The 17,359-nt window shown below is 44.9% G+C and overlaps 1 protein-coding gene across 1 annotated transcript in view; it reads left to right on the top strand.

Moving 5' to 3' along the window:
• The first annotated feature begins 31 nt into the window (after window positions 1-31).
• The window catches only part of SIK2 (salt inducible kinase 2), a 65,195-nt gene continuing 47,867 nt past the window's right edge, over window positions 32-17,359 (top strand). The window contains exons 1-3 of the mRNA XM_044456289.1: window positions 32-217; window positions 12,118-12,234; window positions 16,699-16,762. Coding sequence (XP_044312224.1) covers window positions 44-217; window positions 12,118-12,234; window positions 16,699-16,762 — 355 coding nt within the window. The 5' untranslated portion in view covers window positions 32-43. The remainder of the gene's footprint in view (window positions 218-12,117; window positions 12,235-16,698; window positions 16,763-17,359) is intronic.

Below are 17,359 nucleotides of genomic sequence, written 5' to 3'. Positions count from 1 at the left end.
CCGGGGCCGGGGCCGGGGCCGGAGCGGGAGCCGCCCGGGCAGCATGGTGATGGCCGAGCCGCGGCGGCTTCCCCCGGCGGCGGCGGCGCTGCTCCTGCAGCCGCCCCGCGGAGGGTCGGGCCCCGTCCGCGTCGGCTTCTACGAGATCGAGGGCACGCTGGGCAAAGGCAACTTCGCCGTGGTCAAGCTGGGCCGGCACCGCATCACGCGCAGCGAGGTCGGTGAGCGCCGGCGGCGGCCCCGCGACTCGCGTGTCGGGGGGCGTAACGTGTGAACTCTGCCCCGCCGCGGTCCTCCCCTCCCCTCGCCCCCTCCCTTCGCCGCTCAGACGAAGGGGTGCTGCCCGCGCCCCCTTCCCCGCCTTGCCTGCAGACTTAGACTGGGGAAGGAGAGGGGGCGCACGCCTCGTTTCTCCCCCCGCCCCGCGCTTTCCTGCTGCGCGCCGCCCTCCTCCTCCTCCTCCCCCCCATCCTTGGAAAAGTGAAACGGCACCGCTTCTGGGAAACCCCCTGTAGGGGAGGATGGATGGCCCCGTCCCGGGGGAGAAGCGAGCCAGCCTTCCAGCTGCGCCCGGGCGCTTGTCGGTTTTACACTTCAGGGGTGACCTGAGAGGGCAGGGAGCCCCCCGCCCCAGCACGAAAGCGGCGCGGTCGGTGGGGCGCGGGATGCAGAGGGGGCTCTGCCCCGTCTCGACCCTGTGACCTCTGGGGGGCTTCAGGGTTCGCTCGTAACATCCGCGGGAGAAGCAACCGTCCGGGCTTCGGCGCCTCTCTCTGTGCGGATCACATGCAGCTCGGCTTCCCCTTTCCGCCAAGGACAAGCGCGGCCTGGGGATCCTGGAGGCAGTTTTGGGATCGGCGAGGGCGGGCGGGCGAAGTTGGAGTAAGAGGGGAGGACGGGGGGTGGGGGGAGCGATGGAGCTGGGCGGGTGGGGGCTGCAGCGGGTCTTGGATGGGCGTGTGACTCCCTACATGGCCCAAAGCACCTTTTGGGGGTTTTCTGGTACTCAGAAATACCTGTGGAGGTGCAGGTGATACCTGCCTAGGAGTGCAGTTTACACCTTAGCTGGTTTATGGCCCTTTCCAGAGAAAGCAGACCTTGCCTCATTTACATATGTTCAGGTTACATCCAGGCTAGACTAGAAATGTGAAGGCCTGGGGGGAAAACCAAGAAAATTCAGGAAAATAAAGTTCTCTCTCTGAAAAAATCGCCTGCTTCCCCCCACCCTGGCCTTCACACCTGTAGACTAGGTGACCTCGTTGAGCTTTATGTACAGCTGCCTTTAAGAGAAGCTCAGTCAACTGAGTACGCAGTAAAATATGTGTCAGGGACCAGGTATTCTGAAGGTATTAATATTGATGCTGGTTTCACTGGTTGCTTATTTGTTCCCAAGCTCAGTTTAAAATGCTGCTTTAGACCTGCTGCTCTCCAGATGCGTTGGGCTGCCCTCCCATGATCCCAGCTGCTTTCGCTTGACAGTTGTAGCTGCTCGCATGGGCAACAGGTGTGATTAGTTCGGGGCTGTGTTGTTTTGAAGGAACACCTGCACCCATGTGAACCTGCCTGTATGCAAAAACTGGCCGCAGAGTTCCTGTGTGTGTATCTACAGTCAAAGTCCATGACACTAGAGGGGGGGACTTTTTGCCTGTGGCTCCGTATCTGCTGGAGGAGATATTGTTAGCTTTTAAACAGGCCGTTAAAACTTTTGAATTTCATTCTGTTTTCCTAGTAATGGCATGGTGCGAGGCTTTTGCATTGCTACTTTGCTTAGCTTTATAATTGGATGGGGTGGTTTGTATTTTAAAATGATACAGATGCTGTTTGTAAGCAACGGGGGCGGGGGTGTCCTGGAAGGTGCCATATGCATGCCTGAAATAACAAAGAGGAAATGGTGATGGACTGAGTGGGAGGATTCTGCACCTGAGAAAGTTGCATACGGTCTTGGGAAAGGGCGATACTGGCTGGGTCTGCAGGATCACAGAGGGGGAAACAGGCCAGCTTAGCATAATTACCCTCACTGGCATTGCTCACCATGTTGTGAGAACCTGGCACCGTTAGTGTGTTGTTGTGAGTAGCAAGGCACCCAAAATCCTAGCACAGGCCGTGGGTTCTAGGTGCCTTATTACTATTCGGTATGAAAAGCCCCCTCCCCCCTGCAGGGGTAAATAGGCTGTTCCCCTAGCATATGACAAGCACACACATGGGAACAACCCACCACAGCTCACTTCCTTCTCCATGATCATCTGATCCTGCCTGTTGCATCCCTTATGAAGTCATTCCTTTTTCTTGGAAGAGTGGGAGTTGTCCAAACAGAGCAGCTCCTTGGGAAAGAACAGGGGAGAGAAGTTCAGGAGAGGGTTGCCTTCACCTTTAAGGTGTCCCTTTAAGCTTGTTCTTCCCTCATAAATAACAGAATGTGGTTCTAGGAAGGTGTGCATGATGGTGACCCTGAAGGATTTGCAGGAGGGATCTGCCCGTGCCCTCGACTTCCTGAGAAAGAGCTGCTGTGGTCTGGAAGGAAAGGCTGTGGTGATGCAAGGGTTATTTTGCGTCCCGAAGGAGAATCCTCTTGTACACCTTCCTCCCGCCTTGAGCAGTGGTCTGCTCTATCCAGAAATGTACCTGCATACATGCACACAGAGACTAAGGTGCATCTTCTGGACGTTGAAGTCTTCTGCGAGATCTTGGAGTAGACAGGTGCTCCAAAAGAGAATGCATCTTACCAGAAGGGTGGTGTAGTTGGAATGGTTGTTGTACTCACTGAGTTGCCCTCCTGTGGAAGACCCAGATAAGGTCAAGAGCCTCAAAAAATCAATACCCTTTTTTCAGGGGGCGGTGGGCACATTTTGCTTCCTCAAAGAAAGGGAAAGCGTGCAAGTAAAAAGAACTTAAGGAATGTGGAATGTGTCATGCATAGAAAGGTTTTGGAATTGACAGAGCCCCAGAGCAGGGAGTGTGGGGCATCCAGAGAGTAATACTTACCCCATCTAGTATTTTGTTGGTCTAATCTACCTGGCAGGGTTGTTGTGGTGATAAAAAGGAGAAGAGGAGGATTGTATGCACTCTTTTGGGTCCATGGAGGAAAAGTTGGAATGTAGATGCAACGAAAAATAATAAGCTGTGAGGGGTCCTTTTTTGGAGGGCATGCCCTGAAACAAAGTTGACACTTCCAAAAGGAAGTTTGACTTACGAGGGAATGGCAGTAATAAATTTGAAGCACTTCTTTTGAAAATGGGGAACAGCTTAAAAGATTGGAAGTAGCACTGGACATAAAAACGGATAAAGCGGTCCAGTGGAAAGAAGAGAAGGCATTCAGGCATGGAGTGATGCCCCCTCCCCCCCAAAAAAGCTTTTTTCGTTTCCTATCAAAAGGATACTGAAATTTTAGGAAAATGTAATTGTGTTTTATAGACTACCATGCTAACTATTGGTGAAATCTAGTATATTGGTATTTTAAATAAAGAAAAGGCATTTGGGAACATAAACAGAGCACTACCAGGGGAAAAGTTTGCTTTTCAATAATTTTACTCATGGTTCATCTGTAGGAGAGGACTTAGAAGAAAGAGGGGGTCATTTGAGAAAGCAGAGACCTTACAGCATAGAAAGAGTGTTGCAATTTTGTTGTTGTTGTTGTTGAAAGTGTGGGAGTTTCTAAATTGGCAACCTGGATTTGGCATAGAAAAAGGAGGAAACTTTTTTTTTTTTTTTTGAAAAGCAGAGTCTCTGTACATTTCTCCCTGAAAGATGCAGCAAGATCAGATGTATGTGAATGCCTTGCAAACAACCCGAGGGCTGTTTGCAAGATGCACAGGCTGGTCCTAGAAATGATCCTCTCCTGGCACTCTGCTAGACATTTCTCAGCAGGGTAGTGCTCTGATGCTCTTAGAAGCTTCTGCCCTTTTTGGACGGCATCCCCAAGTCGTGCCTCCCCTAGTCTTTGTCTCTCCAGACTTGACCACAGTCGCTTCCTTTCCAGGATCTGGGAATGAGGTGAGATGCATGACTCCCTTTGTGCCCCTTCCATAGCAACAGCAAAGGGGGTAAGTCAGCTTTTGGAAGCCTGGACTGGTCCTGGCATAGTTCTGTAGCTGGTGAGATTATTTGCTCAGTTGGGGAAAGAAGAGGAATTGAGGACAGGTGATTCTGTGAATTTCTCAGTGCTTCCAAATAATTTGTGCTGGCAGACCTTGAAAACTTTGCTTGTGCCTTACCAGTAGATGGTGGCTTACCCCAGGCCTAATTTGTGGGTGTATGTTGCAAGTAGGATGGAGCTACTGGTCATGCATGCTACGAATCAGCTGTCTCCATTCTTCAGTAATTTCTCTGGACAGGAATGGGAGCAGCTGTGAATCCTGGAGTTTTGTGTAACTTATTTACAAATCACAAAGTCAAACCTCAACATGTTAAGTTAGGTAACCCATGTGTCACAAAACTCTTTCGCTTGACCTGGAGTCAGCTTCAAGAAGGATGGTTCTGTTTTACCCTCCAAACATATGAATCATTCTGTCTGTATACTAAATTAAGACCACGGGAGTCTTTCTGAATGCAAGCTGCACATTAAATACAAGACAAGACACAGGAGAAAAATGCAGAGGGTACATGTAATGACCGTTTATTGGATAATTCGTTAGCTGGGTTAAGTACGAAATGAATGGTTGAAACAGTTTTAGTGGGATTATACCAGACTATCTCAAACATGCACTTTTTATTTAAGCCACTGAACATTTGTCCCTAATGGAGATAAATTTCTTAGCTGATTTTATGCTGCTTTACCATTGTGTGTGTTTTTTAAAAGTTGCCTTATATTTTCTGTCGGTCACTGAGAATATTGAGGAACTTTACCTACCCTTAAAAAGCAAGCCCTCACAATCACTACTTTTCATAAGACAGAAGCCGGGCTAGGAACTGTAGGCATGTTTTCTTCCCTTGATATATATCCCCTCATTCACCCAGTACAGCCCAAAGGATGGCGAGAAAGCACATTCCTATGGGTTGCAGTCAGACCTGGGGCGAGTCTGCACAACCACAGGGTGGTTTGTTCCTGAAACAGCCCACCATGCACCTGACAGATGATCAAGCTCACCGTGGACAGTCTGTCCTGCTTTCCCTTATGCACCTCCCAAAGGCATCTCGGGGACAGGACCTGCCTTGTCCCCCCTTTGACCCCTCCCCCGCAGAGTTCAGGTTTTTCGTGATTTATGCAGTGACAGCCCCTTCCGGTGGCAACCTGGAATGCTGTCGCTTGCTCGCCACCTGCCCTTTGGGGGTTTCATTGCACCCAGCGTGTGTGCGGGGTTTCTTGTCTCTGTTCAGCCGGCACTGAAACGCCTACCCTTCCCTTCCCAGTGCTCTGGATAGTATCTCCTGTCAAAGCACAGGAGGCACCCTCCGTGGACGGTGGCGAAGCAAAGCCACAGAGAACTTGCTACTGCTCGATGGCTTTGCTTCTCAGGTCAGGTGAGAAGTGAAGCCTCAATGGCATCTTTGCTAGCGAAAAGGGTGTTTGTGGATGTTGCCCTTTCCTGGCAACATCCTCTAGAACGCAGTTAACCTGTCAAAACTCAGGCCTCTTTTTGGAACAGACTTTAGATGCATTTTGGACAGGGGCGTACGATGCCAGCCAGCATGGGGTGGAGATGCATGGGGGATAATGGGAGGTGTGATCTGGCACATTTGAAAAGGCTGGCATATACTGATTTGGACTGCGTGGAATGGCTAACCATAGGACAATGTGTTAAACCAATTTTGGTGTCTGAAAGATTGGAAGAGGTAGTGTCTTTCACTCTGATTATATGGACAGCTCTTTATACTGACCTCCTTTGTTGCAGGAGACATAATGGGTTAGTTCCCAATTTAGCCAGGGCGGAACGATCTACAGTCCATTTCATTTCAATAGCTTTTCTGTAAGCATTGCTAAATCTTGAGCCAACCCGAAGACTTTTTGCCAGCTCTTAGTAGAAGTGCCCGGTGGCATGTTGTGTATGGAAAATAAATGCAATGGCTAGGCGCATTTAGAGGTGGGGGAGAATTTGGAGGGCTTCGTGCACCGCTTTGTGAACACATCTGTCTGATGCACATGCGTGATGATTGAGTGCTGGGCCGGAGGCAGTCTGTCAGGTGAATAATTTTGAATCGTGGTGCTTCCAGGGAACTCCTCTTGGTATTGAGCAGGCTTATTTGGCAGGGTACCTGACGACGCAAGATGCAGGATGAGTGTGCCAGCTGTCCCTGGTTCAAGTGGTGACTTGGGGGATTCGTGGGTTCACTCGTGATGGCGTCTCGTTGTGCGCAGCCATCCGCTGCTCTGCTTTATCTGCCCCCGTTGCCTTTGAACTTCTACTTTAATGTTGCTGAATCATGTAACCATCAGTGTGGGAAGCTGCAATTTGGACAGTCATATATAGTTTTGAAATCAGTCCCTGTATTTTGTACTATATGTGATTAAGAATTTAGAAATTGCCCGTCAAATTGATGTTGATTGCATCTGCCAAGTATGTTGGTGGATATTATCTAGCATTTTGCTTTAAAGCGAATTGAAATCTTCCACTGCATCTTATCCTTTATAGGAGTAAAGTCTTTTCAGAGACTGGTTATGGCACAGATGAGTGTTGTGATTGTAGCTGCAGAAGTACAGAAGCGATATTCTTTGGTTTGCGTCTGCTGGGGAGGAGAACTTAAGCAGTGGAAAGAATTGGATCAACAAACTTTAGCAAGGAAGAGTTTAGAAAAATGAAACGATACATTCAATAGAATTAAGTGTTGCAGTGATGAATGTGTGTTTAGATTATGTATGCCTACTATACTGTTGCATTCTAAGCACCTGGTGCCCGGAAACTCAGATCAAGAATACATTTGCAAAAGATACTGTTTCAGAGTGTTGCTGCTACAATTCAACTTGATTATCTTCAGTGATGTCTTGGAACACCATGAAAATCAGACATGATAGGCCTGTGAGAAATGCACAAATCGAAGTGCTGGTGGCAGAGTGTTATGCAAAGAAGGAATTGAGATGAAGGCCGGAACTCTTGCAGGGTGGCTTGGGAGAGCCTCTGCGGAAAGTTAGTCATAAGCAAAATGCTTTGGAATTAATTTAGTATGAAGTTTTCCACCCCTCCCCCTGCCATTCCTCTTCTAGGTTTCAAGAAGTTGAGGAAATATCTGGAAGCCAGAAAAACTGGCGTTCTTTAGATTTGCTGAGAACTGGATTTCTTGGAACTCCGTAGCTTGCGGATCTTCAAAATGAAATAATTTAATTTATCATTGTTTGGAAAGGTTATATTGCTAGCAGATAGCTTCAGTATGGAGGAATGAGGAAGGAACAATGAATGGGATTAACACTGTGAAGCTGGAACGGAGGGCTACAGCAAACCTCATGTCTCTACTCTTGCAATATATATTTTTTTAAACTTGTAATGGCCTGTGGCTATAAACAATAAAGAACAACTTAGTCTAAACATATACTCTCTTTTGGAGATTCATTCTAGGATCTTTATTTGTGTTTAAACAAAAATAGAAATGAACTGAAGATTGATTAGAATGGATTTGGGCAGAGAATCACCATATTCTCTTTCTGCCTCAGTCCTTGTTTAAATGACAGGCTTTTAAAAAAAATGTGGATTTAAAAAGTGAACTAGTGATTGAGTTTTTCTTGTGGCATTCATACCTCACCTGAAATTCTCTCTTCATCGTAAGGTGCAATCATATGCCATTTTAGACAGATGAAAGGCCAACAATTCCCTGTATGCTCCAGCAAGCTTAGCTGTAGCTTTTTCTGTCTAACCTGGCATAGAATTGTGATCTTAGTCATTGCTCTGAATTGGGAATTAAACCTTTAGTCACTTCTTTGTAGTCACACTTTGTTCCATCATGTCATATTTTATCAACAACTTACTTCGCACTCTGTTAGACTAGATGAGGCCTTCAAGAAATATCGAGACCTCCCGTCCTCTTTGAGGTTGACTCTTATTATCTGCCTTGGAAGGCATGGACATAATCACGTTCCACTTGGGAAATTCCAAGCTGCATGCGTGGAAATGGTTGTGCTACACATTTATAAATAATTGAAGATTTTTGTTCAAGCAGCTTTGCTCCCCCTTGCCATCAGGAGCAGCTTCCAAGGTAACAAGGGCAAATGGTTGAATTTTCCTTTGAAGTCAATGCTTTTGCTCCCCAGCCTGCTTTTATGCACAATGGTGGATTAGCTGCCGTGATTATGAATGAAAAATAATACCTTTGAATTACTGCACAAATGTGGCAGTCCCACCATCTCCCGCCGTAGCTTTGTGTCGCTGGCTTCCCTGGAGCAAAACTGTTGAGGAGTTGTATGTGTGATTCATTTAAGCCAGAGCTGCGCTTTCTCCTGGGATAAATATGCATGTAGTTGAGCCCTTAGCAAAGTTTCTTGCAGCAAAAGATACCTTTGCTCTTGGCCTGGGACGGGAGACAGTTTGCAAACAGGGACTCTCGTGACATCATTGGCTCTGTTCCCGATGAAGGAAATGTAAATGTCAGAGGTGGGGTTGGGACAGATTCTAGTTTAGCTGGTAGTTGGACTGGAAAAGGCCTCGATTTGAGGTCCTAGACTACTATTGCCAGGATACGGATCTTACCTGACCATTTCTTGACTCCATACCAAATTCCTTAATATCTTTGTTACACAAGGCCTTCCATGCCTCTTAATTTCCTTGATACATCATAGGAATAACTTGCAAGGCATCTGGAGTGGATAAGAATTCTGCTCAATTCTGTTCTGTCTGTAGTAAACATTGATGTTCTCATGATTCCTCTGTCTTGCATTCTTCCTTAAAAGGAGTGCTAATCTTGATATATTCTGATGTTCTCTCAGGTTGGCTACCCACTGGGTAAGCAAAGGGAATGTGGACTTTATTCCATTTCAAAAGAATTTCACTATTCTTAAATGCATGCATTTCTTAAAGAAAACATAAGCCTCTAAGCTTTTCTTTGCAGGGTTGGAGCTTTAAGCTCTAGATATAGAGCCAGTGTGGTGTGGTGGTTCAGAGCGTGGGACTGGGACTCAGGTGATCTGGGTTCGAGTCCCCGCTCAGCCATGGAGCCCACTGGGTGACTTTGGGCCAGTCACAGACTCGCAGCCCAGCCTGCCTCACAGGGTTGCTGTTGTGGGGATAAGATGGAGGAGGAGATGTAAGCTGCCTTGGGCCCTTTGTAGGAAAAAGGCAGGATATAAATTGATAGATAAATAAATATACAGACTCGAGGTCATTTGAATTAGCAACATTTTACCCACATAGAGAGAAGGTGTGATCTGCCTTTGCACGGGTTTAGATTCTTGACCAACTCCAGTGAACATTGGTACATTTCCCATGGGTCAGTGGCTTCCTATGCCTGTGAAATGGAAAATTATCTCCCTGGTACGTTAAGTAGAGTTTTACAGGTATCTTTGATCCAGAAAAATCCACGAAGGAATTGTACGACCAAAGTTGACACATGGTTTCATTTCCAGTACAGGTCCTGCAATATATAGCCCTCATTTTATGTTTATTAAACAGAATTTTTTTGGCCACCGTTGCTAGAAGAGCTAGTAGGCACTAACAGCAGACTCCTCAAGGAATTGTTTGTCTGTTGTCTTTAAACATTGTCCATGTTGGCAGTCATCAATGCATCTTGTGGAAACAGCATCCATAATTTAATGGTGTGCAGTGTCATCTAATTTGTCCATCCTGAATCTCACACCATTTCACCTCCTTTGATCACTCCTTGTTCTAGTATTTCCCCTGTTAAATAATATGCTGTGTTGTATTAATCACCTGAGATGCTCTATTGTGAAAAGGAAACAAGGGCACCATGGCAACTGAGATGGAGGTTTGCTGGACATAAAGCCAATTAATATAAACCTGGGAGATTGTAGCAACCCTTTGCCTCTCTTTTGGGTTCATATTTCTACTTTCCAAGGTATAGACTATAAAGTATATAGTCATAAATGGGGAAAATGTACAAAATAGGCAGTTAAAATGAAGCAAAACATACTATAATCAAACTCTGACATCTAGAGAGTCTTCAAACTTTTTTGGGGGAAAAATTGCAATGTAGTGTGGTAATAGCAACAAGGGTCTTTATAAAGGCAGCCCAAATTGTGCTGATTCTGAGATATTAGGAGCTTCCATTGGGAAACACTGTGGGCCCACTGATAAATTTTGGAACATCTTTCGTCTGTATTTGTGTCCCCTTCGCTTTCTGTGTTAAAGCAGTTCCGTGCTACTTATTGTGTGTGTGTGTGTGTGTGTGTGTGTGTGTGTGTGTGTGTGTGTGGTTTTTTCCACTGCTCCATTTAGTATTTTCCAGGTGCACACTACTTTTCTTTTATTTCATTTTCATTTGCCTCTAGAATGAATCTGAGAATCTGTAACTGCATTTCTTTCTAATTTTCCAACATTAGTGGAGAATTGGGATTTTGTGCATCTAAAACTAGATTGTAGATAGTTGAGCTATATTTATTGTGTTTAAGTGGGTTGGGTTTCCCTAAGGAGAGCTTGCACTCAAGTCTCAGTAGTGTGATTATAAATGTCTTTATGTACGAAGCATTAATCACAGTTAAAACGGAGAACATGCAGTAATTTTATTTTCTGAGTGCATGTGATGTGAACATCTCTACTTCCTCTTTTGGTTAGTGGGTGATTCTTCTAAATGGTAAAATGGGTATATGCTTGGGACTGTTTTTGAAACATTTAGACATGTATTTCTAGTGAGAACAAGCTTCAAGGCATTTTGGCTGGGATCCAAGACAAGAAGCTGCTTTAAGGGCTGTGTGTGTACACATGTCTGTTTTTCCTCTCTGCCCCCCCCCCCCCACCCCAAATCAACAGACCCTTCAGTTTGGAAACTCCCTTCAATTTCAGGCGAGATGTTCAAGGAATGCAAATTCAGACCTCCTTCAGCTTGTGCAATGAATCATGTAACCTGTGTACCTCAGATTATGTGTGTTTTATTTACTGTGTTTGCACATTTTAAGATGCTTTGTTTTTGCTTCCGTTCTCAGTCATAATACCATGTGCTTGAATAATGTTGATCTCCCTTTTCTCCTGTTTTACAGTTTGCTATTGAGCATATCCTTTGGTCTTTTTGCAGTAACATCTATTTTAATTATTAAATGACTGTCTTTTCTTGGCCATGTCCTGACCAATGCTCATGGCAGGCCTGGTAATACCTAAACCTCTTCTAAGAGTGAGCAAGGTCAGGCCTTTGCCAGTGTAATCAACCAGAGCAAAAGATAAAATGGAAGGGCATGGAGAAAACAATATGGAGGCTTTCATTTATATGTCAAACCTGTATGGAGAAGGTTTCCCCCACACATGCCAAAATACTTGATCTGGAACATGTTATTTTAAATTATCCTGCTCATCTTGAGCATAAAAGGAGTAAGGAGTGAAGTGGCCGAGTTTGCTGATGGCACGAAGCTTTTTAGGGCAGTGAAAACCAAAAGGGATTCAGCTTAGAAAAAGGGCGACACTGACACTCAAACGCAGGGCCATCCCATGAAGCTGATTGATGGGAGGTTTAGGACAGATAAAGGGAAATATTTCTTTACAGGGCATGTAATTAAACTCATGAGAAGTGGTGAAGGCCGGTGGCCTGGATGGCTTTAAAGGGGAATTGGACGGACTGATGGAGGAGGACAAAGCTATCTGACTACTAGGCTTGCTGGCCATGTGCTTCCTCCTTGACCAGTTGCTGAGGGGCTTGGGAAGGAGGGGGTCTTGTGGACAGCCAGTTTGCCCCCATATGTATGGCGTGCTAGACTAGATGGACCTTTGGTCTGATCCAACGTGGATTTCCTTATGTTCTTAAATGCCTAGATAGACGCTGCTGTTGCAGAAATACCATGCAGGGGTGCTTTTGCTAAAGGTCTAGCCAAGAGTCTGGATGTGCTCTTTCCGTTCTGTAAAACGTTTGGAGCTCTGCTTTCTAAATTTTTAGTGACTTTTCAAACTCCCTCCATAGTGTTTTGTCCTTATGAGTGCTATAACACTCCAGTGCCAAAACATAGCCAGTACTTTTGCAAATGGGCAAGTGGCTTGCAGCAATCTTGGGAATCATTTGGTAAAACTGACTTTAGAATTCTTTTTTTTTTTTTAATTCTAGGTGGCAATAAAAATCATTGACAAATCTCAATTAGATTCTGTGAACCTGGAGAAAATTTATCGTGAAGTGCAGATAATGAAGATGTTGAACCATCCACACATTATCAAGCTTTATCAGGTGTGTAGCCATCTTGTTGCCAAGCCTAAGCGTTAAAGATTTGTAAGCACTGGAATGAATCTCCTTGTCCAAGGAAGACCTTTATTGTATATTTAGCGGACAGCTCTTACGTGGCCAAGTATGAATGTTGGTGTACAAAACTGAAAATAATTTTAAAAATCAGTATGCTTCACAAATGTTCTGCTCGATTCTTTGTGATGGTTGAAATCTGAATGGCTTTGAAAAATCCATTAATTCACAGGGTTGTACTCCCATTGACTTGAATAGCCAGAGGCAAGGAATACTAATCACCACAGGCAGTGCACGTCTCTGGTCGACAGGAAGAACACCTGTGTTCTTCAAGCAAGGCTGTAGGGATTCTGCGCAGCATGGAAGCTCGGTGGCCACAGCACTGGGCCAGTCCTGGCGCAGAATTCACCACCTGTCTGGTCGCGCTCACTTGGCTCCTCATCCAAGTGGAACTTGACTACGGTGGAAAGTGTGTCCGTGCATCCAGACTGGGACAGCTGCAGTGTTGCTGCTCTAACAAGCTTCCAGATGTTAGAGGAGCAATAGCCAAGTCTGAGACAACATTAAGGCTGTTCATGCTGCTAGGTTTCCTGTAAGTTCGGGCACTTCCACCTACAGAAGGGCACAGGTAGGAGGAAGCTGGTAATCCCTCAGCAGGCTCAATTGCAAACAGTAATTCTGAACAGCCCCACCCCCCACCCTTAAGCATTTCATGCCAACGTGGCCAATTACTTCTGTGTTGTGCCTCTCTAGCTTGTGAGCTGCTATGTAGGAATTCATCCTTCATGGGCTCCTGATTATCTAATCAGCATTCAGTAGTGCAATACGCAACTCAGCAAGTTTCAGAGTGTGAAAGAGTGAACTTTTAAAGATGAGATCATGCTCTGAGTGTGAGTTGTGTCATGTGTGTGGTTGAACTGGGGGAAATTGTTATTTTTAAATCTGCCGAGTGCCTCTGACTTACCTTTCACCATGATAGTGCTTCGCTTTTGCTCAGGACCTGGATAGTAAGAAGGCAGGGGAAGATCATCCCTATTTCAAGGATGACTCAGTTGTTTTTCATGTGTTAGTCAGATCCCACCACAGTCGTCGGGTTGCCGATGCTCAGTGCTGAGCCTTCGGCACACCAAAAATGAATCGGGATGGAATTTGTTTTGTGTCATTGCTTCCCCCGAAGTGTTTTTCAAGGTTCTGAGAAGTCTTTTGTAGATTTTCCTAGGCAGTTTGGAGAGGAAGAAAGATAGAATCCCATTTATAGAAAGCCATGAAATAAACAGGTCTGCAACTGCTTAAATAGGTCATACAGGCATGCCTTCATTTTTCATTTTTCACTTGAACACCCATGAAGTGTCACAGACTTTGGCAAGAGTTTCTTTTACACTTAAGTGGATAAATGTTCTCGAAGTCTCCATCAAAGCTTTTCTTGGGCCATGTGCCCTCCATTAGAACCCTTGTATCTAATGATAACATGACAGTTTATAAGAGCAGTGCATACAGTAAGCTTCTCAAATTACTGAACAGTCAAGCTGTTGCCATACTACAGAAACATTCTTTGATTGATGCAAATGATTGCCTTTGGGCTTTTAGATTAGTCAGGAAGGTGTTCCAAGTGGGGAACAAAGTACAGAATTGAAGCTAAGCTTTGATATTCAACTTTTGCCATTTTATATTGCTTGTAGCACCTTACATGAATGGAAAACACACCATAGAGTAAGAGGAAAACCCAAATTTAGATGCTGAATATGGTTCATGCATGTCTCCTGCTCGGTGAAATGAAGAGACGATACACAAGAGCACATGTGAGGAATAAGGGCGCCAGTGAATTGTGTCCATTTAAACAATAGTCCCAGAGCTAAGAATCCCTCATTGTCCAAATGACAGTCAAGGGTTGCCCCCGTTAATTGTTAAGCCTTAAGCAAACAGGAATCTTCCTGCTGTTTAAAGAGGAAAGATCTGATTTAATAAGGCCTTGTTAGCTTTAATGTTACCAGCAGTAACAGTCTAGTGGTTCCAATTTTATTGAATTGTGCCCCAACCGTGACAGCACCCTATAAATCAAGGGGAGCATCTGATAGTATGAAACAAACACCCTACCTTGCATTTTTCAAAGTGGAATGCAGAAAGGAGAGTTGTCTGTGTAGTGAAAAGAATCGTGTAACTTTCATGCTCTGCTCTCGCAGGAAAAGTAGCTAGCTGCAGCGTTTCGTTTTCAGTAGCTCTACATTTTTATTGGGGACTAACTCCTGCCATGGGTATGTGATAGCACACAGAAGTCAACCAGCTAGTAAGTCAACAAGCAGACAGATAAGAAGTGTACATTAATTAATTGTACACTGAATAATGATCAAGGATATCGCACTCCTTTTCATGAAGTGTGTGTATACAAAACCTTTTTTTAAAGATAGAAGGGAGAGCAAGATTTATTAAGGGCAAGGGCAGTATGACCTTTCCATATGTTCTGTGTGCAATATATTGGTAGGCTGCATAGAAATCATGCTACATTTTCAGATCTGCCTGGGAACGATTCCATCCCTGGCTTCTGAGCAGCCACGTACCTGGCAAGGTTGGAAGAACACACTTCAGCCCCTTCCTCCTTTCACTGCCGCTTTGTTGCTCGGAAAGAGGCTGGCCGCTTGTCCAACGATGCTGAAGCCCGAGTTTGAGGCACCACAGCGCTACTTTGGGGGAAACACAAAACTTGATTTCTTTATTTCTATTTAATCAGTTTACACATGGCTTGCTTATACCTAACATCATGTCTCGTTTTAGAACATGTGAAAGTTTCAAGTGCAAAGTGCTTTAGTTAAAGTATTTAAAATAAACGAAACAAACCCCACTCTCAATTTAAAGAGAAAGCTAAGTCAGCAAACTGGGCAAGACAATCAGCCGGGGAAGGTCTGGGTGAAAAGTTAACTGGTGCTGAAGAGGTCAAAGTTGGTGCTTTCTGAAAATCATAATATGGATCCAGCCTAAATTTTGCTTTTTTTTAAATGCTGGCATGAAAATGAACATTTTGACTTAAGAGAATTCACTATTAAAGCTTGCTATGTTTATTAAAAGCAGTTCTAGTCTGTCCTTTACCTATTGACAAGCCTGCCTGGGTGTTTTAATATTTTAAATGCGCTTAACTCATTTGGTGCAAGCACTGTGCTCTTTACCATGAGGGTTTACAAGCTGTGTTAGATTTGGAAAACGGTTTGAAATTCTTGGGACTTGGTATCATATTCTAAAGCATCAATCTTGCATGTTTTTGTTGTCCCAGTAATGAATGTGCCCAATGAAAGGAGAGGTCAGGGTTTCGTGAAAGAGTAGAGAGGGAGGATTAACTGGTAGCGGCAGGTGTAGAAAGTATAAAGCCATGGTGATAACAGGGTTTAAGAATATTATGAAATACCCCATTTTGGAAAGCATCTTTTACAGCAGTTGAAGCCTGCCGAAAATCCTGATAGTTGATGAAAAGCTTAGCTGAGTTTGGCCGGCTTTCTTAAAAACTCCGTCGCTGCATTACCAAGTTGCAGAGGGGTCGTAATCTCCTGGGAGCTCTTTTATCTCATAGTTCACAACTGCTCCTGTCATATGAGGCTTAAAAGAAGGTGTTTGTTGCAAGGAAGTCCACACGTATCTTGAATATGTTAGTGAAGATCTTCTCCAGCATACTTCAGATGTCTGGGCAATTCTCACCTCCTGATTCTGATACCCGGGGTCAGTGTGGACTGAACTGGATGCCAAACAAGGACATTGGGAAGCAAGAGGAAACTTTGCAGAAGTATCAAACAACAGGCGGGTTCTGTGGGAATCTTCTCAAGGAAGACTGGGCACACGGGAAAGGAAAACTGGAAAGCAGGGGAAGGGAGAATGAGCAGAATTACCTGGTTAACACAGGAGTGTAGAAACTGAGACCCAAAAGTCATATTTGGCTTGCCCGGGGTGCTGATCCCATCCTCTGGGTTCCCCAGAAGGGGTGAGGAGAGAACATGCAGAAGCATTGCATGGGTGGGATCTCAAGATTTACCAAATGTGGTGTCTCTGTCTCCACGATGTATTGCAGCGTTTTCCCTATTTTGTATTCCTGGATATCTGTGAGGTGCATCAGAGAGGCATAAACTCCAGTGCTGAGAGCCCAGATGCTCTCGGTCCCCCTCATACTTGAGGTATTTATGTAGGAGCCGAGCAAACCAGCTGCTTTGGCGTGTTAGCTCAAATCCTGCAGCCTTCAGGCTGCGTTTGCAATTGGTCCCAGGTATCTCAGAAGGAAACAAATGCACTCGTCTAGGCAACCAATGCAAGGGAGCCTTTAATAGCGCCTTTGAATTTGAATCCTCGAACATCCAGGATTAAAAGGTCTTTGATGGTCACCTACTGTGCTTGGGGGGAAATGTTGGAAAGTGTCAGGATCTTGTCGTTTGTCCCCTTTTCCCCCCTAAGTAAGTTAATGTGTGCTACATCTACCAACAGGTGATGGAGACCAAAAGCATGCTGTACCTTGTGACGGAATATGCCAAAAATGGAGAAATATTTGGTAAGCTTTTTCACTCTAAAAATAACTTGCTAGTTTATTTCAGTGTCTACATATTGTGACTTACATGGGGATTGTTTTCCCTTTTAAAAATAGGTTCCTTATACCTACACTGCACCTTGTCTTCCTCTTAAGGGAACATTTAATACTCTTGTTGAGACTGACGAAACTTCTCTTTGAAAGGAAGCTCTGCTGTTAAACTTATTTATGGGCATTGCTTTGCCTCTTGCCGAATGAGTAAATAAGCTATTTATTGAGAATGCTTTGTCACTGTGCAAATATTTGTTACTTTATTTTTTTAATGGATTATTATATATCCTGTTTTTTCCTGCAAAGAGCCTGAGGCGGCAGCGTCCATTTCCATTTATCCTCAGGATAATGCTGTGAGCTCAAGTCGGCCGGCGCGCTTCATGGCTGCGTGGGCACACAATCCAGATGCGGCTTTTCACTCTCCCACTATTCCACACATTCCCTAGCCTACCAAGCGACTTGTGCACTAGTTCTGGAGGGAAGCGATAGTTTTTTACCATGTTTAGCGTGTGAGAAGTGGCAGATTTCATGCGACTGCAACCTAGGGAAAAGCTCCGCAGCTGCAGACAG

The sequence above is a fragment of the Varanus komodoensis genome, unplaced genomic scaffold (genome assembly GCF_004798865.1).
Source record: "Varanus komodoensis strain SLA01 unplaced genomic scaffold, ASM479886v1 scaffold83, whole genome shotgun sequence".
NCBI classification, from domain to species: Eukaryota; Metazoa; Chordata; class Lepidosauria; order Squamata; family Varanidae; genus Varanus; species Varanus komodoensis.
This window is presented reverse-complemented; position numbering and strand designations above follow the sequence as displayed.